Raw genomic sequence first — 25349 nt, 5'->3', positions numbered from 1 at the left:
AGCTAGTAGTGTGAACATAGTCCTCACCGATTGACCCACCATCGATGATGATGTCACTGCGTTCGGTGTGTGTGTTGTATGGCATGGATAAAACGCAGGTGTAGCTGCCGGTGTGGTCCAAGTGATCAGGGTCCATCAGTCGCAGGGAACCGTCCCCAAACAGGACCTTAAAGCCATCCACCTCCACGTGTCCTTCCCATGTCGGCAGGGAGTTGCTATGCTTCATTTGCCCTTCAAAAGTAAGTATGTTGGCATGGTCTTTGCCATTGGAAAAGCTCCAGCGAAGGGAGGGGTTGTACAGGTAAGAAGGGGCGTGGCAAGGGATGGTGAGGTCCCTCCCTTCAGTTCCTCTGATCTCTGTGACAAAAGGACAGCGAGACATCACTCACTCACTCATCTTCAACCACTTATCTCGGACTGGGTCAGGGACAGAGAGAGACACATATGTACATATTACGTAAATAAAGCAACTTACTTCAAAGGGACAGAAAAAAGATAGTCAAGAAAAAGGGGATAATGTGAAAAACAAAGTTTTAGGAGATAAAGAAAGAATATTTTATGTAACACTGACTCTTGAAATAAACCAATGAAGAATAAAATAAGGTGGCCTAAAGGGACCAACATAACAACACTGCAAGAAACACATTAACAAATCAGAAAACACACTTCTGAAAAACATTTTGATCATACAAAAGAAAAAATCTGCAAAGAGAAATCCTGATCCGGAATACGGATCCGGATCCAGATCACCTTCAAAATTTAATGGAGTCTTCCAAGGCCTAACACCAATGTGTGGTGAAAATGTGGTGAAAATCCATTAAGTAGTTTTGACGTAATCCTCAGAATTCGACAAAGTGAAGTGTACAAATTGAAATCTTGATGCCAGTGTCGCAGACCGAACAGTGCCCCCCCCCCCCGAATGCATGTTATGTTGAATGAAACATTATTGAGTGTTAGGGATCATAACTCAAACACATAAATACCGATGAAAGGCATCAGTGGGCTTTCACGCCAGTGAAAACAATAACCTGCTGTTGTTGCTTCACTGATGCCTATCTATGCTTAGGTTATGTTTTCTGATGTGTTTTTCTTTTCTTTGGTTGTTGTGTTTTTTGCACTTCAGGGCTCCTAGTAAATGGTTTAATATGGCCAAAGGACAACATATTTTAACAGTGACAGAGCAGCAAATCCTGAGACTCGAAAGCACTAAAAGTGGCTGTAAAGTGGACTGTATCACAGAACAGACCTCGTTCCCTCATTGAAGCGGCCCAGGCCGGCCCGCCGTAGGGCGACGTGACTTTACAGATGTAGATGAGGTCTGGTTGACCGGTTATCCTCCTGAGTCGGCTGTGCACAGAGTACAGGCCCCGCTTGTCAGCCATCTTGCGTGTTAATTGGTCTCAGGACCTCGAAGGTGGGCGGTTCTGTTGCCCAGGTTACTTGAGGAGCAGGGTAGACATTATCGATGCTGCACTTCATCTCCTCATAGCCGCTCAGCCTGGACAGCTCCAGTGTCAGGCCCTGGATGCGTGCTGCACACACAATCACAGACATTCACAGCATGTCAAAATATTTCCCAGCAGCCCCTGTTCTAAATTCCATGGCTCAATATAGCCAGCCGGTGGATTAATCGTTGAAATGCAGATAATATTACAACTCAACTGTGACTGTGAAATGCTGAAACCACCAGCAAACATTCTCATACTAAGCAGGTCTTAGACCTCCACAATGTGAATAAGTGAGTGTGGTGAGATTGTTAACACAATAACTAACGAGCAAATCCACAGAGGAATGTCTTATTTTGCATGACAGTTAATACTAACATGAAGGTAAAGTGACTGTTGGTGTACTGTATCTGGTCACACTCGATGAGATATTGACAACTTACTCTAGTTACTCCTACTACTCACTCAGGTATATGAGCCCATGCTGCCACCTAGTGGGGGACAGCATAAATATTTACACAATACTGACACCCACTGGTGTGAAGACATTAAGCGATATGACTGTCATTTGACAACATTGACCTTGACCTTCATCCAAATGATTGACCTCTGGCTGACAGTTCTGCAGTCCACCTATGTGTGTGCATCATAGTTGATCCTAATTGGGTTGAAAATCCAATTCCTTGACATTGACCTTTGTCAAAATGAAGTCTTTAAGGACAATTTTGCGGTCAGCATTCAGTGACGTACTAAGTTTGGTAGAAATCAGCAAAAGAATAAATGACCTGTCTGGCTGTTTTTTTTTTTTGTTGTTTTTTTTTTTCCTGGCCTTTTGTCATTTATTAAATGTGGTCCTTGTCAGCTGATGTCTGGCACAGCTAAAAAAAAAAAAAAAAAAAAAAAAAGTGAGCGCACGCTCAGTTTTCAATATTAATCACACAGGCAATAATTTGCGTCACTTAAACATTTTAAACTGCGTATATATAAAAGCACAAAACTGTGGCTGTCTGTGATTCCTGCTCGTTAAGATAAAGAAATCAATCATTTTCCCGTCAGTCTCTCTCTGAAAACAGTGGAATATCCAGACTGTCACTGACTGTCAACACAAGTCAGGATTCTCCATGTTCACATCCACAAGGTCCAGAAGTGCTCTTGTGCTCACGCTGTGCCACATTCTGACTGGCAAAGTATTCAAATATTTTGTCTGCTGGCAAATTCGTCAGTCTCCATGGGGTTCTAATGGACAGATGATGTCATATTTGTACAGAGAATCTGTAATGAAAAGAATGATTTTTCCAGTTTATTGAAATTCTGATTTCAACAGAATTTTGGAGGTCTGAAAGCATGATTTCATGTTTCCTCACTGTTCATACAGCCTGCACCTCTTGGCAAAGAGGAGAGAGAGAGAGAGGGAGAGAGAGAGAGTATGTTCTCCTGTGCTGGGCGGCCGTTCGGTCGGCGACACCGGCAAACAAAGGTGGAGGCAGCGTTAAAGATCTCTGTCTCATCTTGGCTCAAGGTTTTGAACACATACACACACACACACACACACACACACACACACAAAGCTTTATGTCAACTTTGCAGGCATCAGCTGACAAAGAACTAATTTTGCAGATGAAAAAATGGCTTTTGTCCAACAAACACAAACTGATAGCAGATAGTAACTCCTTCACCATGTGACTGGGGCGTGTACAAAGCTAGCCATTGTCACAGAACACTTTGTGTTTCTTGCAAAAGAGTCTTTCACAATAACAGCACAGATGAAACTGATAGTGTCATCACAAGTCAGATGCAGAAGAGGACAAGAAAAAACTGTGAAAACTCATTTTTACTTTTTACAATGTGCCGGGGTCACAGAATTAATTTATTTTAGGTGGGTGTTTTATAAACTTTAATTAAAATAATAATTTCATTTTGGGTGGGTGTTTAACCATTTTTCTTCAAAAAAGGGGCCCTGAGATGCATGAATATAGTGTATTGGTCAGAGTTGTGGGATTTATTTAATTTTTTTGTTAACTGCATCAGTGTGGGTAAGAGAGGTGTTTGTAGACTTGAGTAATGCTCCGTAACTGAAAATACAATGGATGATGTCTTCTTTTGGTATCAATCTTGGGTTTCACCCATAAAGATGAAGGGCCTTGTTAAAAGAAGAAACCAACTTGAAGACCAGAAAGAGGCCTCTGTGACTCCATGATCTCTTCCCAGGTATCTCTTGATCTCAAAGGCAGAGGACCCAGAGGCGTGACTGCCACCGCTGAGGCATTAATTGGGTGATGGGTTGAGTTTGTCGAACAAAGGTTTACTGAGCTTACCTTCATGGACTTTGTGGTCTTACCCTGATTGCAGCACTTGAGAAGCTGAGTGATTAATTGGAGTGTCTGGATTTGGGACAGGTGGCACGGTGACAGGTGGAACTGTCCTGGATCAAAACTATGATCTAGGCTTTCAGGTACTTCCTGGACTCAGCCATCAGAACTCTTTCTGTATATGACAAAACTCTTGAACTTGAAGAAACCTTCACTTATCCAGTTACATAAAGGTTTCAAGGTCCTCAAGGACCTTTCAAGGACACTCAGCTATAGCGATACCTGGGAAAAGCTTATGGACTTATGATGTCGCCGGACAGAGGTGCTCAGTGATGCTGATATCCTTGTAGGAGAACAACTTGAACACTAACCAGTGATGCAAGGTGATGACTAGATGTCTTTGGTACTAGGTCTTCTCAGAGGACCCAGTTTGGTACTGCTTGAAGGATGTTCTGTCAAATGAATGATCATTTTGGGAGGGTTATTTGAGGAGTATCTGTTGGGAAGGTGTCGTAGCACGGACCCACAACAGGGGGCGCAAATGAACGGACAATGAGTAAGCCAAAAGGTAACAATTTAATGTTGTGATATTACACAACGAAACATGTCTTAATCTCACAGTCAATAAACACCAGGTGAAGTGTGGGCAGGCTCGAAGATAGAAGACGCCCGACGAGAGAGAAGCCGCGTCCCACACGGCTTCCACCACCAACGGCCTGAAGAACACCGGAGCCGCCAAGTCCCGAGTCCCCAGGTGGCCTCTGTCTTCGACTGTCGACCCTGGTACTGCTGGCAGAAAGCAGAAATATGATGTGTGAGTGTGAGTCCGCACACTCAGTAATATATAGTCCAGATACCGTTAGGAGGGAGCACCTCCACCTCCAAATCACACACACTCGTGCAGCTCCTGTTTGTCCCTCTTCTGGGTCTTCACAGGATTACGGCTGCAAACAGACGTAAGTCACAGTTTAAATTCAGCAGAGAAATTACCTTGGTTCTGGTAGTCGATTTCTCGGCGGGGAGGTGGAGTTGCAGTCCGGCTTATATAGTAGTGTAGATGAGTGACAGCTGGAGTGATGAGTGACAGCTGTCACTTCCTCTGGGTCTGGCGCCCTCTCGTGCTTGGAGCCCGCACTCCAAGCAGGGCGCCTCTGGTGGTAGTGGGCCAGCAGTACCTCCTCTTCAGCGGCCCACACAACAGGACCCCCCCCTCAACGGGCGCCTCCTGGCGCCCGACCGGGCTTGTCCGGGTGTCGTCTGTAGAAATCGGCCAGGAGGGCCGGGTCCAGGATGAAGCTCCTCTTCACCCAGGAGCGTTCCTCAGGACCATACCCCTCCCAGTCCACCAGGTATTGGAACCCCCGGCCCTTACGACAGACGTCCAGGAGCCTGCGGACCGTCCAAGCAGGCTCCCCGTCGATGAGCCGGGCAGGAGGCGGCGTAAGTCCAGGTGCACAGAGGGGCGAGGTGTGGTGTGGCTTGATACGGGACACGTGGAAGACAGGGTGGATCCGCAGTGAAGCCGGGAGTCGGAGCTTCACTGTGGCCGGGTTGATGATCTTGAGGATGGGGAATGGTCCGATGTACCTGTCCTTTAATTTGGGTGAGTCCACACAGAGGGGGATGTCCTTTGTTGACAGCCACACCTCCTGCCCGGGCTGGTATGTGGGGGCCGGGGAACGTCGGCGGTCCGCATGGGTCTTGGCCCTCGTCCGGGCCTTTAACAGGGCAGAGCGGGCGGTCCGCCACACCCGGCGGCACCTCCTGAGGTGGGCCTGGACCGAGGGCACACCGACCTCTCCCTCCACCAGCGGGAATAATGGGGGCTGGAACCCCAAACATGCCTCAAAAGGGGAGAGGCCGGTAGCAGACGAGACTTGGCTGTTATGGGCATACTCAATCCAGGCCAGATGGTGACTCCAGGCCGCCGGGTGCGTGGAGGTGACGCAGCGAAGGGCCTGTTCCAACTCCTGGTTAGCCCGCTCTGCCTGGCCGTTGGTCTGGGGGTGGTACCCGGACGAGAGACTCACGGTGGCCCCCAGCTCCTTACAGAAACTCTTCCACACCTGCGAAGAGAACTGGGGACCACGATCTGATACAATGTCCGATGGTATCCCATGCAGCCGCATGACGTAGTGGACCAGGAGGTCTGCCGTCTCCTGGGCTGTCGGGAGCTTCGGGAGGGCCGAGAAATCCTGTTGGGAAGGTGTCGTAGCACGGACCCACAACAGGGGGCGCAAATGAACGGACAATGAGTAAGCCAAAAGGTAACAATTTAATGTTGTGATATTACACAACGAAACGTGTCTTAATCTCACAGTCAATAAACACCAGGTGAAGTGTGGGCAGGCTCGAAGATAGAAGACGCCCGACGAGAGAGAAGCCGCGTCCCACACGGCTTCCACCACCAACGGCCTGAAGAACACCGGAGCCGCCAAGTCCCGAGTCCCCAGGTGGCCTCTGTCTTCGACTGTCGACCCTGGTACTGCTGGCAGAAAGCAGAAATATGATGTGTGAGTGTGAGTCCGCACACTCAGTAATATATAGTCCAGATACCGTTAGGAGGGAGCACCTCCACCTCCAAATCACACACACTCGTGCAGCTCCTGTTTGTCCCTCTTCTGGGTCTTCACAGGATTACGGCTGCAACAGACGTAAGTCACAGTTTAAATTCAGCAGAGAAATTACCTTGGTTCTGGTAGTCGATTTCTCGGCGGGGAGGTGGAGTTGCAGTCCGTCTTATATAGTAGTGTAGATGAGTGACAGCTGGAGTGATGAGTGACAGCTGTCACTTCCTCTGGGTCTGGCGCCCTCTCGTGCTTGGAGCCCGCACTCCAAGCAGGGCGCCCTCTGGTGGTAGTGGGCCAGCAGTACCTCCTCTTCAGCGGCCCACACAACAGGACCCCCCCCTCAACGGGCGCCTCCTGGCGCCCGACCGGCTTGTCCGGGTGTCGTCTGTAGAAATCGGCCAGGAGGGCCGGGTCCAGGATGAAGCTCCTCTTCACCCAGGAGCGTTCCTCAGGACCATACCCCTCCCAGTCCACCAGGTATTGGAACCCCCGGCCCTTACGACGGACGTCCAGGAGCCTGCGGACCGTCCAAGCAGGCTCCCCGTCGATGAGCCGGGCAGGAGGCGGCGTAAGTCCAGGTGCACAGAGGGGCGAGGTGTGGTGTGGCTTGATACGGGACACGTGGAAGACAGGGTGGATCCGCAGTGAAGCCGGAGTCGGAGCTTCACTGCGGCCGGGGTTGATGATCTTGAGGATGGGGGAATGGTCCGATGTACCTGTCCTTTAATTTGGGTGAGTCCACACAGAGGGGGATGTCCTTTGTTGACAGCCACACCTCCTGCCCGGGCTGGTATGTGGGGGCCGGGGAACGTCGGCGGTCCGCATGGGTCTTGGCCCTCGTCCGGGCCTTTAACAGGGCAGAGCGGGCGGTCCGCCACACCCGGCGGCACCTCCTGAGGTGGGCCTGGACCGAGGGCACACCGACCTCTCCCTCCACCAGCGGGAATAATGGGGGCTGGAACCCCAAACATGCCTCAAAAGGGGAGAGGCCGGTAGCAGACGAGACTTGGCTGTTATGGGCATACTCAATCCAGGCCAGATGGTGACTCCAGGCCGCCGGGTGCGCGGAGGTGACGCAGCGAAGGGCCTGTTCCAACTCCTGGTTAGCCCGCTCTGCCTGGCCGTTGGTCTGGGGGTGGTACCCGGACGAGAGACTCACGGTGGCCCCAGCTCCTTACAGAAACTCTTCCACACCTGCGAAGAGAACTGGGGACCACGATCTGATACAATGTCCGATGGTATCCCATGCAGCCGCATGACGTGGTGGACCAGGAGGTCTGCCGTCTCCTGGGCTGTCGGGAGCTTCGGGAGGGCCGAGAAATCCTGTTGGGAAGGTGTCGTAGCACGGACCCACAACAGGGGGCGCAAATGAACGGACAATGAGTAAGCCAAAAGGTAACAATTTAATGTTGTGATATTACACAACGAAACGTGTCTTAATCTCACAGTCAATAAACACCAGGTGAAGTGTGGGCAGGCTCGAAGATAGAAGACGCCCGACGAGAGAGAAGCCGCGTCCCACACGGCTTCCACCACCAACGGCCTGAAGAACACCGGAGCCGCCAAGTCCCGAGTCCCCAGGTGGCCTCTGTCTTCGACTGTCGACCCTGGTACTGCTGGCAGAAAGCAGAAATATGATGTGTGAGTGTGAGTCCGCACACTCAGTAATATATAGTCCAGATACCGTTAGGAGGGAGCACCTCCACCTCCAAATCACACACACTCGTGCAGCTCCTGTTTGTCCCTCTTCTGGGTCTTCACAGGATTACGGCTGCAAACAGACGTAAGTCACAGTTTAAATTCAGCAGAGAAATTACCTTGGTTCTGGTAGTCGATTTCTCGGCGGGGAGGTGGAGTTGCAGTCCGGCTTATATAGTAGTGTAGATGAGTGACAGCTGGAGTGATGAGTGACAGCTGTCACTTCCTCTGGGTCTGGCGCCCTCTCGTGCTTGGAGCCCGCACTCCAAGCAGGGCGCCCTCTGGTGGTAGTGGGCCAGCAGTACCTCCTCTTCAGCGGCCCACACAACAGTATCACTTGCATTGTGAGGGTGCATCAGCTATAAGATATTAACCATGTGGTTTTTTTTCCTCTGGGCAATTAATTTGCATGAATTGATTTAAGACACTCTCTGTGTGTCCCTTCTTGACTTACCAGGAAACACAATGTCACAACATCATTGTAAAGCAATTAGTACTACATGTGCATGTTCAAAGCAGCACAGTGGCTTAGTGGTTAGCACTGTTGCCTCACAGCGAGAAGATCATGGGTTTAATTCCCGCCTGTGGCTTTACTGTGTGGAGTTTGCATGTTCTCCCCGTGTTTGCGTGGGTTTCCTCCGGGTGCTCCGGTTTCCTCCCACATCCAAAGACAGGTGTGCGTGTGGGTATGACTGTGTTTTTTTGTCTGTTTGTGGCCCTGTGATAGACTGGCGTCCTACTCCTGGGTGTACCCCGCCTCATGCTCTATGACTGCTGGGATAGGTTCCAGCCCCCCACGACCCTCAGTTGGACTAAGCAGCTGAAGGTGTGTGTGTGTGTGTGTGTGTGTGTGTGTGTGTGTGTGTGTGTGTGTGTGTGTGTGTGTGTGTGTGTGTGTGTGTGTGTGTGTGTGTGTGTGTGTGTGTGTGTGTGTGTGTGTGCATGTTCACAAACAAAACATTAAATTTTCTTTGTACAGCAGTGCAGGTTTTTGGGATCAGACTATAAATATGTGGTTGCATTTATTCTAAACTCACCTTCCACCTTCACAAAGACGTTTCCCTCGTACACGCCCTCCGAAGTGTGCACATGACACCTGTACTTCCCCCTGTCTTTGGGAGAACTCTCCCTGAAGACCAGCATCGCGTTGCCCTGGGATACCAGGTGTGGGAAAATGTAAAAGCGGCCATTGATCTGCTTGTGTTCTTCACTGCTGTCGCCATCGTCCCGCTGGAAGCTGTACACTACCACATCCTGTTTGAACCATTCCACGACCTCCTGGCTGCCAGGCGCAAAGCTGCATGGCAGCACACACTCCTCTGAGATGATGCACGTCACATGGACATCTGAGGTATGACACGAAGAGTCAAGATGAGGTCACATCCCAAACACTTTTTTAGCTGAATGCTAAGGACATTCACTTTTGATTGCTTCTTCCTGTTTTGTTACCACATATTATAAAAGATCTTCAGACCACAAAGTGATAATGAGAGTCATCAAATTAACGATCTGTTGATGACAGGCTGCCATTTGGAATTTCGGACTAACTGTATAGCAACAAACAGTGTTGGTAAAGTCTGTCAGTTGGACTGATCCTGGTTGACGCAACCAGACTAATTCTCTTTGCATTGTGAATTATGGGGTTTGGTTTCCTAAGTTGGAATTTCACTGTGTTGAAAATGTGAGATGTTTTTTTTTTTTTTTTTTTGCACTCAAAAGGATGAGAAGACATTTTCTTCATTTGCCCAATGAATCATAACTCACCTGATGCAGAAACATGTTAGCATAGATGAAGCTAGCTCAGTTGTACCAAAATTGAAGCTGTTTTGACACTCCATACATACATAAGATCACTGATGCAATATAAATCTATTTAACAGAACTCTTGATGAGTGCAATATATTGCTATATTCCACATTTGTCCATGTTTTACAGTTATTCATCCAAAAAATGGCTGCTTATACAGTCACGACACCAGTCCAATAGCTTCTAATTTAGCTAAATTATGGTGTTTAACATTGTTGTGCAGCCTATTGAAATAGCAGTGTCTCATTTTTCATCTCATTCTTGTACACTTATTAAAATCTATTTGCATGTTCCATGCTAAGTTTGAGGAGAAATGCCGCTGTGTTATGAAGGAATATATCCTAATCGTGCTTAAATATACATTAACCATTTGTGCTTTTTTCCCCATTCAGAATCATCATAATATTATTTATCTTTTATTGAGCCAAGAATATATTGTTACATTTATGAGTGTGTTCTAATGTTTGGAAGTGATCATTTATATATTAATAGAGCTTGTTGCTGTTGAAGAATATACGTATTACTCATATGCCCATAGTGATCAATATTTATCAATGCTTATTAAACACGTAATCAATAGCTAAGGTTAATTACATGATATCTATATATTCAAACACTTTTGAAATATATGTTTGTATGCTTTTGAACTGTGTATTGTGTGTACCAAATTAAAGGTATGTTATGTTTATGATTATATTTGCTTTTGTTTCAAGATTTGCTTTTGCTTTAGTAGTTCAGTTTCTTAGCATGCTGTTATAAAGATGATTTACTTATATAAGTGTTATAAATGTGATGTGTCCCTGGTTTGGTGAGGCCCAGAAAGATACATTGAGAAACATCCACATGTTGCACACAGCATATGGAACAGGATGCTAGTACTGACTACAAACAGTCAGATAAGGAGACTAAACTTGATACACAGTTATGATTAGACTTGTTTGTTAGAATATTGTGCAATTTTGAGATGTGCTAATATTCTTGTGGTATAACCGCGTGATGAGACTTGCTGACAGTCTTTCAGTTTTCTGGCCCAAAACAATTTCCTATCAGTTTAGGTGCAGGTGTCACTTTAGGAGAAAGAGGAAGCAAGAACACTCCACGGCGCGTGTGGGCAGGACCAATGCCATGAAGAAGAGGGATGAAGACCACTCAGATGAAGGACAACGCCTAAGATTAGCATGAATCATTGTATTAGCACAGGAAAACAGAGGAGTATAAAAACAGAGCCCAGCCCACTGTTCGGGGTTCCTCTTTGCTGAGAGCTTGCTGGAACACCAGACGGCGGGTTGGAGGGTCTCAGTTTCGGGGACCCTCAGAACTTCTGGGTATGGTTTTGTTTATCTCACTTATTCTGTAAAATTTGCATTGTGTTAAATTCTGTGACATTTAAATTCTGTTTAATAAATCTCCGAGTGGTGGTCTAGCCCTAAGAGTAATTATGTTCAAACTTAAATAACTGGTCAAAACCTTTTTTCAAATCAACGGACACGCGGGATAAGAGAGACAGGGCAGAGTGAGGTCACTGGAGACCCCTGAAATATCCCAAGAGTTATGTTCAGCAAATGTTGTTTCAAAGCAGTATTCACCAAAGCTATTTTGCTGTGCTTGTTGTCACTGTGAAGTGTCATAGAAAAAAATCCATTTAATAAAAGTCTTTCAGTGCAGAATCAAATCAAATCAATTTTATTTATATAGCGCCAAATCACAACAACAGTTGCCCCAAGGCGCTTTATATTGCAAGGCAAAAGCCATACAATAATTACAGAAAAACCCCAACGGTCAAAACGACCCCCTATGAGCAAGCACTTGGCAACAGTGGGAAGGAAAAACTCCCTTTTAACAGGAAGAAACCTCCAGCAGAACCAGGCTCAGAGAGGGTCAGTCTTCTGCTGGGACTGGTTGGGGCTGAGGGGAGAGAATCAGGAAAAAGACATGCTGTGGAGGGGAGCAGAGATCAATCACTAATGATTAAATGCAGAGTGGTGCATACAGAACAAAAAGAGAAAGAAACACTCAGTGCATCATGGGAACCCCCCAGCAGTCTAAGTCTATAGCAGCATAACTAAGGGATGGTTCAGAGTCAACTGATCCAGCCCTAACTATAAGCTTTAGCAAAAAGGAAAGTTTTAAGCCTAATCTTAAAAGCAGAGAGGGTGTCTGTCTGCCTGATCCAAATTGGCAGCTGGTTCCACAGGTGAGGAGCCTGAAAGCTGAAGGCTCTGCCTTCCATTCTACTCTTAAAAACCCTAGGAACTACAAGTAAGCCTGCAGTCTGAGAGCGAAGCGCTCTATTGGGGTGATATGGTACTAAGAGGTCCCTAAGATAAGATGGGACCTGATTATTCAAGACATAAGTAAGAAGAAGAATTTTAAATTCTATTCTAGAATTAACAGGGAGCCAATGAAGAGAGGCCAATATGGGTGAAATATGCTCTCTCCTTCTAATCCCCGTCAGTACTCTAGCTGCAGCATTTTGAATTAACTGAAGGCTTGAACATTGTACAATTTGAGTTTCCATGAGGCCACAGTCACATCTGTCAAAGGTTTTTTTTATGGTGATAGGGAGTCACCTGAGCTTGTGGCTAATGCTAACAAACCACAGCTAGCAAGTGTTCGCCCTATTGACGTATCCCATAATCCCTTGAGAATCCACATGATAACAATTGTAAATGAATATTATACTACAAAAATGTAATTTTTTATGCTTTTCGTCACGTTAATAAGAAACTGCATGCATGATACCCTGAAAACTTGCTAAAACAATTAGGACAAATAATCTGTGTCTGCTACATTTAATCTGCATGGAATTGAATAAATGCAAACCGAATTTCAGACATTGTATATATTAGTCTGGAACAAAGAGGACAAACAGTGTTGTAAAGAACAATAATCAAGATGTTAAAGAGCAAACTTCACTTTCCCCCAGAACGACATGATCAGGAAGCGAGCGTAGCTCACAGCAGCTCCCATTGAAAATAACGGAGAGACAGCCTGTGATTCTCGCATGTTTACATAAAACAAACACAATAACAACATCTATAAACCCAGAGAATATATTCATGAGAGTTTTAGGCACAATATAAAAATAGCTTTATGTTGCAATGTTAATGGTGTTGTTCGTGTGCAGCGGTTAAAGTGCGGCGTGATCAGAGTGTCTCAATGCAGTTCTCATTGTTACTGAGATCTCGCAGCGCGGCGACCTCTCCGAGATTTTGCGGGATTTGAAATGTCAATAGGGCGAATGGCCTTAACTTCAGTTTTATACTGTTTTTTTAAGCAGGCGTTCCTGCTTTGGTTATTTAAGACTATATTTTTACAATCAGAGTTCTCTGAGACAGAAACGTTCTAATTTGTATAGCACTGTAGCACTAAAGTTTTGCTTTGTATGTTCAAAGGCATAAGGGTCACACAAGATGATGAATACATCATTTTTCATGTTTCTGTGTAGGCTGTCAGTTGTCCAGGTGGTTTCCATAGTAGAGAAGTTTGAATCTTCGACTGGACTGGGTTGCTTGACGCGAGGACGTTTCGCTTCAAAAGGTGACAGTCTCATGGTTAAGCATTAGCTTGACACAGAGGATTCTCGGTTCAAACCCCAGCCTGACTGGAAAATCACTAAGGGCCCTTGGGCAAGGTCCTTAATTCCCTAGTTGCTCCCGGTGTGTAGTGAGCACCTTGCATGGCAGCACCCTGACATAGGTGTGTTTGTGTGAATGGGTGAATGTGAGGCATAATTGTAAAGCGCTTTGAGCATCTGATGCAGATGCAAAAGCGCTATATAAATGCAGTCCATTTACCATTTATAATTCAAAGCAAAGATCAGTGTGGCGCACTCTTTGGAATCTTAAAACACGATTCGAAGCTTTGAATCAAAACGTTTCACTGGCTGATTTCAAAATAAGAAGCTAACTTTAGACTAACCGAGTTATCAGTTGATAATGTTAGATATCAAGGTAACGTCACACAACATCACATAATTCGAAGCAAAGATTGCAGCTGAAGCACTCTGAAGTATTCAAAGCTTTGAAGCGATGCTTTGAATCAAAGCTAGTCTCACAGGCTGAATTCAAAACACAAAGCAGGTGGTTAGCAGCATGCAGCTGAACAACTTCATCAAACTGCCTCAAGGGTTTATAGCAGCTTATGTTGGCTGTAGCGCACTACACTATGCTATCCCATGATGCAGCTGGACCCTGGTAACTGAATAAGAACTTCCCAGGAAAATTCAAAGATAGCACGAAAACAGTAATGGCATCCAAAGGGCCTTGGAAATGCACAAATATACATCAGGAGCCATTTTAAAATGTCTGCCATTATTAAATTGAAATTTTCATACCATACATGGCTATGCCCACATACGTCATCTGTTAATGTCCGGGTCAAAGGACAGGTAAGATGTCGGTGGTGCAGTAAGTCTGAATCTTCCGCTGCCAGCTTCTATTATGCACGACAGTCATGGTTGGATGCTATGTACTAACTGACATTACATACATACTGCAGGTACAATGATTCACCTTTGTCCAAAATGAGAGAGGGCGTGGTCTGCAGCAGCTTATTTTGTGTTTTAAAACAGTGGTTCATATGCAAAATTTTATGTTTTTTAAGAGGCATGGAGATAGATGTTAGTTTGGTGAAAAGGTTTAAACTGAAACTCGGCAACTGCAGATGACTCATAATGGAGATGACCCAGCATATTGATATCAGAAGAAACTCTGTAACTCAGCTTCCTGACATTGCAACATAATTACAGGGGTTTTTTGTTTTATCATCACAGATCAATAAATGGTGTCATGCACATTACACAAAGAAGAAGTGTCAGTTCTTGAGCAATAAGTGCATCACACAAATGACGTAGCCAGAACATACCTTTTTGTTTAACACTGTTTGAAGCAGAGTGTCAAACTTTCTAAAAGAAAGTGACGTGTTATCATTACAATATCATACAAAAACCTGACCTACATAAAATCAAATATAAAGTTAATGTTGTAAACAGTATTCATTTATATGTCAGAGAGTGGCGAAGTAGTTGAGAAAATGTGGTATTGTTTTCACTGGAATGTGTCTGTTAGTTTGTGGAAAAGACAACGCAAGAATGACTGGCTGGATTTCTTGATTAGGTGATTAGATGTAATCTAGTCAAAAGTCAGTATCAAGGGGCGGATCCAGCTTTTTTAAAGATGGGCTCAAGCCCAGCCACCTTTCCGGTGCTTCAGACACAACAGTATTGATTAGCAAAATATTTATGATTGATTGATAGGAATGAAGGGCAGCACAATGACTTAGTGGTTAACACTGTTACCTCACAGCAAGAAGGTCATGGGATCGATTCCCACCTGTGGTCTTTCTATGTGGAGTTTGTATGTTCTCCCAGTGCTTGCATGGGTTCTTTCGGGTGCTCCGGCCTCCTCCCACCTCCAAAGACGTGCAGGTTAGGTGGATTGGAAACTTTAAATTGTCTGTGTGTGTGTGTGTGTGTGTGTGGATGTGAACGTGTTTGTTTGTATATATGTGCCCCTGCGACAGACTGGCATCCTGTTCAGGGTATAACTGACTGCTGGTATAGGCTCCAGCACCAACCCCCCGAACCCCCATGACCCTTAATTGGATTAAGCGGTTGAGGATGAGTCAGTTGTGACTGTGTAGCATGCTCACGGTATGTATCAGCCTTTCATTGATGGATGCACATACCAAGGAAATTTTAGAATACATTATACGAGGTCTATTAGAAAAGTATCCGACCTTATTATTTTTTTCAAAAACCATATGGATTTGAATCACGTGTGATTGCGTCAGACAAGCTTGAACCCTCGTGCGCATGCGTGAGTTTGTCCATGCCTGTCAGTTGCGTCATTCGCCTGTGAGCAGGCTTTGAGTGAGGAGTGGTCCAGCCCCCTCGGCGGATTTTCATTGTCAGGAAATGGCGGAATGATATGGGCTTTTTTTCCATCAGAATTTTTTCAGAAACTGTTAGAGACTGGCAGCTGGAAACCATTAGAAAAATTTATCTAGCTTTCGGTGAAAATTTTACAGGCTTCACAGAGAATAAGGAGTGTTACTACAGCTTTAAGGATGGCTTTAAGGATGCTCGGCACGCCGCGCTCTGTGCCACCATAGAGAGCCACAAACCACGGGATCATTTCTAAATGGATGGCTCTGTGGATCCGAGACCATCGTGTGCACTTTCTTTGGTTATGACAAGAGCTGGACATCAGCCATTTTCCGGCAGATTTCACTTTTAACAAGAGATTTTGTCATGGAAAGCCGAGCGGAGGCTTAGCGCGTCACGACCGATTTGCTGATGGAGCGAGACAAAGGAACACCTCCGTTTTGGTCTCACAGGATGGCTTTGAGATGGTGTTCAGACAGCTGTCGGTGGTTTTTCCATCGAGTGATTATCCGAGAAATTGTGGATGTGCCTGGACATGCCAGAACATGTCCCATGAGGCTTCATCACGGCATTGCTTTGCGCCATGTGGCACCGCCGCGACGCGCGGAATTCCTCCGCACGTCTGTCTCAATGTGCCGAAAAAGTGCTGATGTCCACGTCTTTTCACAATTCCTGTGCTAGTCAGACGACGTCCCGGATAAAACACAGCGTCCAGTTTGGAAATGAACGGCACATTCCGCTGTTACAGGAGTTTTTGTCATGGAAAGAGGAGCGGAGGCTTCACCGGAATCTGCCGGGAAATGGTTGATGTCCAGCTCTTGTGATAACCAGAGAAAGTGCACATGACGGTCTCGGATCCACAGAGCCATCCGTTTAGAAATGATCTGGTGGTTTGTGGCTCTCGATGGCGGCACGGAGCGCGGCGCGCCGAGCGTCCTTAAAGCCGTCCTTAAAGCCGTCCTTAAAGCTGTAGTAATAGTCCTTATTCTCTGTGAAGCCCGGAAAATTTTCACTGAAAGCCAGATAAATTTTTCTAATGGTTTCCAACTGCCAGTCTCTAACAGTTTCTGAAAAAATTCTGATGGAAAAAAGCCCAAATCATTCCGTCATTTCCTGACAATGAAAATTCGCCGAGGGGCTGGACCACTCCTCACTCAAAGCCTGCTCACAGGCGAATGACGCAACCGACAGGTGTGGAAAAACTCACGCATGCGCACGAGGGTTCAAGCTTGTCTGACGCAATCACACGTGATTCAAATCCATATAGTTTTTGAAAAAATAAAAAGGTCAATTTCTTTTCTAATAGACCTCGTAGATGGGGTGTTTCACTAAGTTTACCTAGTAAGTTAGTCAAAGCTCTGCTAAGCATGTGTTTTCACTTGCATCTGTTGGATATTTTGTTGTTTATTAATCAAAAGGGTGCTGCCAACTTGTATAAAACTTGGGAGGTTTATGGGCGTTTTGTCTCGGCTAGGTGAAGAACTCATTACATTTTGAGTATTATCCATATTCTAAATTCCACTTGTTTTGGCTCGACCCTGCTCAAATCCCAAACTTGTCAGTGAATAAAATCTGTGTCACAGCGCCACCTTCTGTTCACAAGTCAAAGCTCAATGCTGAATAACTGCAGGATCACATTTTTATTTTTAAGTGTATTTCAGTTTAATTTAAATCAGATACATAAATATTTGGACATTGACACACAGTAGAGCAAAAATTAAACAACCAAAACAGTCTTGTAGTATCGACATTCAGCTTTAAGTCATTGTGTTTATGAGAAATATTGCATTAAGTGAACTGCTTTCATAGAGTCCCCCCATCGGACAGACAAATATCTTCTTGCAAACTGATGCTAAAATTTATTTTCAAGAAAATGTTTTTACAATTATGCCACAATGATCATAGGAAATCTGCGACTACAGTGCAAACGGGAGTGCAGGAATGCAATAGTGCATTTCTGCCAATAAAAGCCCCTAAATGCAACTCACTATAGTTTTTACTGAAACGTTTTTCTAAACAAGGTTCAGTTTGTCACTAAATATAATTACTGACATCTTGTTGGACCTTGGTGCTGTGTGTCTTGTATTTGTAGTTTCTCTTTGCAGACAACAACATATTTACAGTATTGACATATCTACAGTTTTGAAAGATATCCCGAACTGTACTACAAATGGACAAAAACTCTCCATTAATTTTATTGTGATATAAAACTGAATGATCAAAATAAAAAATGTCATTCCTGAAAGCAGCTTTGCTTGTTTTGTTTTGTTTTGTTTTGTTTTTGTGGGTGTATTGCATGTCGATGTTCTCATGTTTGCTCTTATGGATGTCAGTTGGTGCTGTTAAAACAAGGAAGTATTTGAGATTATCTTTGTCACCAGAGGGATTCGAGTTTACTGCGCCTGTCTGCGTGCCTCACCACCTTCCCTGCCTTCACGCTTTTTCATCCCCTTATGTTTGACACTTTTCCAGCTGAGTCTCACCGCCTGTGAGCTTCTGTTCCCATTTTTTTCCTCTTGTAATTTATCGCCCTGGCAGTCAGAGCAATGACTCAAATGCCTGACGCACAGCCATGCTGACAACCAGCTGAGCTGTTTGCCTGCCTGACAAACCAACTGAGGTCCAAATTGTGATTTGGCTCCTTTCCTGTCGCACATTGCCCGGCGCGTGTCTTTGACCAGTTGTGCTGAACACTTCTTTGGTGGGTTCAAGGCTTTTCAAATATTAACTGAGCACATGTTGTGACTGAAACATTAAATATTATATCCATTATGGTCTGTACTCCAACTGATGGAAAGACAAATGAAAATATTTCACCAACCTGTAACAATAGTTTTCTGCCTGACAACAGAGACACCCAGAGCTAGCTTGTATGAAAGGATAACGCTAACAGCGAGTGACAACTATCAAAGTCAGTGGACTGGGCAACAAATTTTTTTCATCAGTTGTTTCTACAGTTTATTGGTCCTGATAAAAAGCATAGTCTCAGTTAGCTTGTATTGAGGCTTTTCAGGTTTCAAATCCCGCGAAACCTTGAAGAGGTCGCTGCGCTGCGAGATCTCAGTAACATTGAGAACTGAATGAAATTCAGTTGTCTGAAATGTCTGAAATATGTCTGAAATTCGGTTTGTGCTTATTAAATTCCACGCAGATTAAACGTATCAGACAGGGATTTTTTGTTATAATTGTTTTAGCAAGTTTTCAGGGTCTCATGCAGCAGTCTCTTATTAACGTGATGAAAAGCATAAAAAAATGACATTTTTGTAGTATAATATTCATTTACAATTGTTATCGTGTGGATTCTCTATGTTGTTTTGACTGCAGCGACTCTCTGGCACGCAAGGGATTATGGGATATGTGAAAACCCCGAATGAGAGGTTAGTGCTAACCGTGAGTGACCACTATCAAAGCCAAGAGAATGTTTGACAGATTAGGTTTTCAGAATTTCTTTACAAGTCATTTCTCCAGGTTCTCGTTGACTGTAACACAAAACAATGTCTCATATGTCATTATTTTAAAAATGTCTCAGCTAGCTTGTATACTGCCGTATGGGACATGTTGGGACACATCAGGTGAGTGTTCAATGGCCAGTTGACCAGTGGTCAAGCACTGGCTGGTCTCCTCCTCCACTGCACAAGCGAAAAAGGAGGAAGACAACCAGCAGAGGGTTCCTCCAAGTGTTAAGTATTTTTTCACTGACACCAAAAATTAAAGCAGAACTGCAAAAATAAATAAATAAATAAATGTTACAACTGCCTGTGTCACATGGTGCCACATCACGTCTGGGCAATAATCTGCTGGAAGTGATTGGGTGGTGGTCGAGGGCGGGTGGCCCGGCGGCCCGGTCCATGCTCACAGCCCCTGGTTGTTGGGACGTGGAATGTCACCTTGCTGGGGGGGCAAGGAGCCTGAGCTTGTGCGGGAGATTGAGAGATACCGACTAGAGATAGTCGGGCTCACCTCCACGCACAGCTTGGGCTCTGGTACCCAACTCCTGGAGAGGGGCTGGACACTTCATTTTTCTGGCGTTGCCCACGGGGAGAGGCGGAGAGCTGGGGTCGCATTGCTTATCGCTCCCCAGCTCAGTCGCCATGTGTTGTAGTTCACTCCTGTGAACGAGAGGGTCGCGTCCCTATGCCTTTGGGTCGGGGACAGGTCTCTCACTGTTGTCTCGGCCTACGGGCTGAGCAGCAGTGCAGAGTACCCAACCTTCCTGGAGTCCCTGGGAGGGGTACTAGATAGCGCTCCGACTGGGGACTCCATTGTTCTCCTGGGGGATTTCAACGCCCATGTGGGTGTCGACAGTGAGACCTGGAAGGGGGTGATCGGGAAGCACGGCCTCCCCAATCTGAACCCGAGTGGTGTTCAGTTGTTGGACTTCTGTGCTAGTCACAGTTTGTCCATCACGAACACCATGTTCGAGCACAAGGGTGTCTATAAGTGCACGTGGCACCAGAACACCCTGAGCCGGAGGTCGATGATTGACTTTGTAGTCAAATCATCTGACCTTCAGCCACGTGTCTCGGACACTCGAGTGAAGAGAGGGGCAGAGCTGTCGACCGATCACTTGCCCTCTTCAGGTCGGTGGAGTGTCCTTGCCTCAAGTGGAGGAGTTTAAGTATCTCGGGGTCTTGTTCACGAGTGAGGGATGGATGGAGCGTGAGATCGATAGATTAGTGCAGCATCTGCAGTGATGCGGTCGCTGTATCGGACCGTCGTGGTGAAGAGAGAGCTGAGTAGGGGGGCAAAGCTCTCGATTTACCGATCGATCTACGTTCCGATCCTCACCTATGGTCATGAGATTTGGCTCATGACCGAAAGAACGAGATCGCGAGTACAAGCGGCCGAGATGAGTTTCCTCCGCAGGGTGGCTGGGTGCTCCCTTAGAGATAGGGTGAGGAGCTCGGTCACTTTGGAGGAGCTCGGAGTCCAGCCGCTGCTCATCCACGTCGAAAGGAGTCAGTTGAGGTGGCTCTTAAGAGTGTGCATATCATGAATGCTTGGTCTTGTTGGATTTGTGAGAATCTACTGAATCTACAGGTACCTTGTTTCCCATGTAACAATAAGAAATATACTCAAAACCTGGATTAATCTTTTAGTCACATAGCACTACTATTGTTCTGAACACTACTGTATGTATGTGTGTATATGCATATATATAGGTATGTATGTGGGTGTGTATGTATATGTGTATATGTGTGTATATATGTAATGAAGTTTGGACGGCATTTGAATGAAAATAGCGAAACAGTGCAAAACAGTTCAAAATTAGCACATGAATCGTTGCGCCGACGGGAGGCGTACACGAACCCGGTGCGAGAGTCCATGCATGCGCCGGTGTCCATCGAGCAAGAACAGTGCCAGGTGCAGCGCACGGCACTGCTTATGTGGAAGAAATAAAAACCATGTGGAACCACATCTTGTCGCTTATGTGGAATAAATAAAAAAATAAAAACCAGCCGGTACCTGTGGGACCACATTGCAGCGTTAATGTGGAATAATTAAAAAAAAAAACAACACACCACCCAGGATGTGAACTCGTACCTTTCAAAATCTCTGGTTCCCAGTCAGAAACTTTACCACTGAGCTACAGAGCTGTTCTTTGAAAGCTGCTCATATCAGGAAGGACATGGAAGTATTACAAAAAAAATTTAAAAATCCCACACCATATAAAAACACCGCATTTATCAAATCAAATCAAATCAATTTTATTTATATAGCGCCAAATCACAACAAACAGTTGCCCCAAGGCGCCTCATATTGTAATAATATAATTACGGAAAAACCCCAACGGTGAAAACGACCCCCTGTGAGCAAGCACTTGGCAACAGTGGGAAGGAAAAACTCCCTTTTAACAGGAAGAAACCTCCAGCAGAACCAGGCTCAGGGAGGGGCAGTCTTCTGCTGGGACTGGTTGGGGCTGAGGGAGAGAACCAGGAAAAAGACATGCTGTGGAGGGGAGCAGAGATCAATCACTAATGATTAAATGCAGAGTGGTGCATACAGAGCAAAAAGAGAAAGAAACACTCAGTGCATCATGGGAACCCCCCAGCAGTCTAAGTCTATAGCAGCATAACTAAGGGATGGTTCAGGGTCACCTGATCCAGCCCTAACTATAAGGTTTAGCAAAAAGGAAAGTTTTAAGCCTAATCTTAAAAGTAGAGAGGGTGTCTGTCTCCCTGATCTGAATTGGGAGCTGGTTCCACAGGAGAGGAGCCTGAAAGCTGAAGGCTCTGCCTCCCATTCTACTCTTACAAACCCTAGGAACTACAAGTAAGCCTGCAGTCTGAGAGCGAAGCGCTCTGTTGGGGTGATATGGTACTGTGAGGTCCCTAAGATAAGATGGGACCTGATTATTCAAAACCTTATAAGTAAGAAGAAGAATTTTAAATTCTATTCTAGAATTAACAGGAAGCCAATGAAGAGAGGCCAATATGGGTGAGATATGCTCCTAGCTTTACGGAGGGCTTTTTTTTTTATAGAGCAACAGACTCTTTTTCCAGGCTAAGTGAAGATCTTCTAAGTTAGTGAGATGCCATTTCCTCTCCAACTTACGGGTTATCTGCTTTAAGCTGCGAGTTTGTGAGTTATACCACGGAGTCAGGCACTTCTGATTTAAAGCTCTCTTTTTCAGAGGAGCTACAGCATCCAAAGTTGTCTTCAATGAGGATGTAAAACTATTGACAAGATACTCTATCTCACTTACAGAGTTTAGGTAGCTACTCTGCACTGTGTTGGTATATGGCATTAGAGAACATAAAGAAGGAATCATATCCTTAAACCTAGTTACAGCGCTTTCTGAAAGACTAATGAAACTTATTCCCCACTGCTGGGTAGTCCATCAGAGTAAATGTAAATGTTATTAAGAAATGATCAGACAGAAGGGAGTTTTCAGGGAATACTGTTGTCTTCAATTTCCATACCATAAGTCAGAACAAGATCTAAGATATGATTAAAGTGGTGGGTGGACTCATTTACATTTTGAGCAAAGCCAATTGAGTCTAATAATAGATTAAATGCAATGTTGAGGCTGTCATTCTCAGCATCTGTGTGGATGTTTTACGTAATTATTGTATGGCCTTGCCTTACAATATAAAGCGCCTTGGGGCAACTGTTTGTTGTGATTTTGCGCTATATAAATAAAATTGATTGATTGATTAATGTTAAAATTGCCCACTATAATTATCTGAGCTAAGCACTAAGTCAGACAAAAGGTCTGAAAATTCACAGAGAAACTCACAGTAACGACCAGGTGGACGATAGATAATAACAAATAAAACTGGTTTTTGGGACTTCCAATTTGGATGGACAAGACTAACAGTCAAGCTTTCAAATGAATTAAAGCTCTGTCTGGGTTTTTGATTAATTAATAAGCTGGAATGGAAGATTGCTGCTAATCCTCCGCCTCGGCCCGTGCTACGAGCGTTCTGGCAGTTAGTGTGACTCGGGGGTGTTGACTCATTTAAACTAACATATTCATCCTGCTGTAACCAGGTTTCTGTAAGGCAGAATAAATCAATATGTTGATCAATTATTATATCATTTACTAACAGGGACTTAGAAGAGAGAGACCTAATGTTTAATAGACCACATTTAACTGTTTTAGTCTGTGGTGCAGTTGAAGGTGCTATATTATTTTTTCTTTTTGAATTTTTATGCTTAAATAGATTTAGAAGCTGCAGAGAGGTGTGTAAGACTACAACTCTGCTTCCTGGTCCCAACCCTGGATAGTCACGGTTTGGAGGATTTAAGAAAATTGGCCAGATTTCTAAAAATGAGAGCTGCTCCATCCAAAGTGGGATGGATGCTGTCTCTCCTAACAAGACCAGGTTTTCCCCAGACGCTTTGCCAATTATCTATGAAGCCCACCTCATTTTTTGGACACCACTCAGACAGCCAGCAATTCAAGGAGAACATGCGGCTAAACATGTCACTCCCGGTCCGATTGGGGAGGGGCCCAGAGAAAACTACAGAGTCCGACATTGTTTTATTTATCAAGTGAGCAATACAAATATGATCCGTTCTGTTCCTCTGGTGAGGACCCATGGTCACAGACATACAGTCATGAAATGACATGAATGAGAAGCAGTGTGCTCTGATCATGTCCACATCTACTGGACAGGTGCGTCCAGTCGGCCTCACATGTGTTCTGCCCGACACACATGTCTTGTGGACAGTGCGCCACAGCACAGACACCATCCCTGGTTCTCAAGACCAGGTACCTAAGTGGCTCTACTCTACTCTTTTCTATTTAGATATACCTTTATATACTAGCATAGTTCCACCTTAGAATTGGAATATAATATATAAGATATACCTTACTGAATTTTCATGGGACACACAGCTCAGTCCATTCCAACCTGGGGGGCTGCCAGTGTCCGCTCCATGCACACACTCGCTTGCTGCAGCTTGTTGCCACCACGGTGATATATGAGGTCTGTTAGAAAAGTATCTGACCTTTTTATTTTTTTTAAAACCATATGGATTTGAATCACGTGTGATTGCATCAGTCAAGCTTGAACCCTCGTGCGCATGCATGAGTTTTTTCATGCTTGTCGGTTGCTTCATTCGCCTGTGAGCAGGCTTTGAGTGAGGTGTGGTCTACTCCTCTCGTCTATTTTTTATTAATAAATGTCTGAACGATTTGGATCTTTGCTGCATCAGTTTTTTTTCCAGAAACTGTAAGAGACCTCCAGGTGGACACCGTTCGAAAAATTAATATGGCTTTCAGGGACGATTTAATGGGGATTAAACAGATTACGGGGTGTTACTGCCCCTTTAAGGACGGCTCACAACTGCTGAGAGCGCAGCGCGCTCCCAGCGCCGATGGACAGGCTGACACCCCGCACAAACAACAACAATCATTTCCAACGTGAAGGCTTTGTTGATCCGGGACCTTGTCTGACTTTCACAAAAAGGCAGAAGATGTGGACATCAGCACTTTTTCCGGCACATTCCACCGTTACAGGAGTTTTTTTTTCATGGAAAAAGAAGCCGAGGGACGCGCCACGGAGCCGTTCATTACGCGGGACAAAACCACCTCGGTGTTGGTCTCACAGGACGGCTTAAAGGGGGATTTCAGACGGATTCTGGTTGCTTTCCAGTCGTGTGAATATCCGATTGTGATTGTGCATGAGCTGGACATGCCAGAACATGTCCTGTGAGGCTTCATCACGGCGTTTCTTTTCGCCATGCAGCTCCGCCGCGACGCGCGGATTTCCTCCGCCTTTGTTCCTCTTTCCATGACAAAAACTCCTGTAACAGTGAAATGTGCCGTTCATTTCTAAACTGGACGCTGTCTTGATCCGGTATGTCCTCTGACTAGCACAGGAAAAGACGTGGACATCAGCACTTTTTTGGCACATTAAGACAGACATGTGGAGGAGTTCGGCGCGTCGTGGTGCAGCCGCTCGGCGCAAAGAAACGCCGTGATGAAGCCTCATAGGACATGTTGGGGCTTGTCCAGCTCAAGCTCAATTTCTCGGATATTCACACGACAGAAAAGCAACTGGAATCCGTCTGAAAGCCGTCCTGAGAGACCAACACCGAGGTGGTTTTGTGCCGCGTCAAGAGTGGCACGGTGGTGCGTCCCTCGGCTTCATTTCCATGAAAAAAAAACTCCTGTAATGGTGGA

At 45.3% G+C, this 25349-nt stretch overlaps 1 protein-coding gene across 1 annotated transcript in view; it reads right to left on the bottom strand.

Annotated features, from left to right (window-relative positions):
• The window catches only part of LOC117508137, a 49342-nt gene that overhangs the window by 16511 nt on the left and 7482 nt on the right, over positions 1–25349 (bottom strand). The window contains 4 exon segments of the mRNA XM_034167801.1: positions 40–357; positions 1247–1394; positions 1396–1532; positions 9060–9368. Of these exon segments, the coding sequence (XP_034023692.1) occupies positions 40–357; positions 1247–1394; positions 1396–1532; positions 9060–9368 (912 nt within the window).

The sequence above is a fragment of the Thalassophryne amazonica genome, chromosome 1, assembly GCF_902500255.1.
Source record: "Thalassophryne amazonica chromosome 1, fThaAma1.1, whole genome shotgun sequence".
NCBI lineage: Eukaryota > Metazoa > Chordata > Actinopteri > Batrachoidiformes > Batrachoididae > Thalassophryne > Thalassophryne amazonica.
This window is presented reverse-complemented; position numbering and strand designations above follow the sequence as displayed.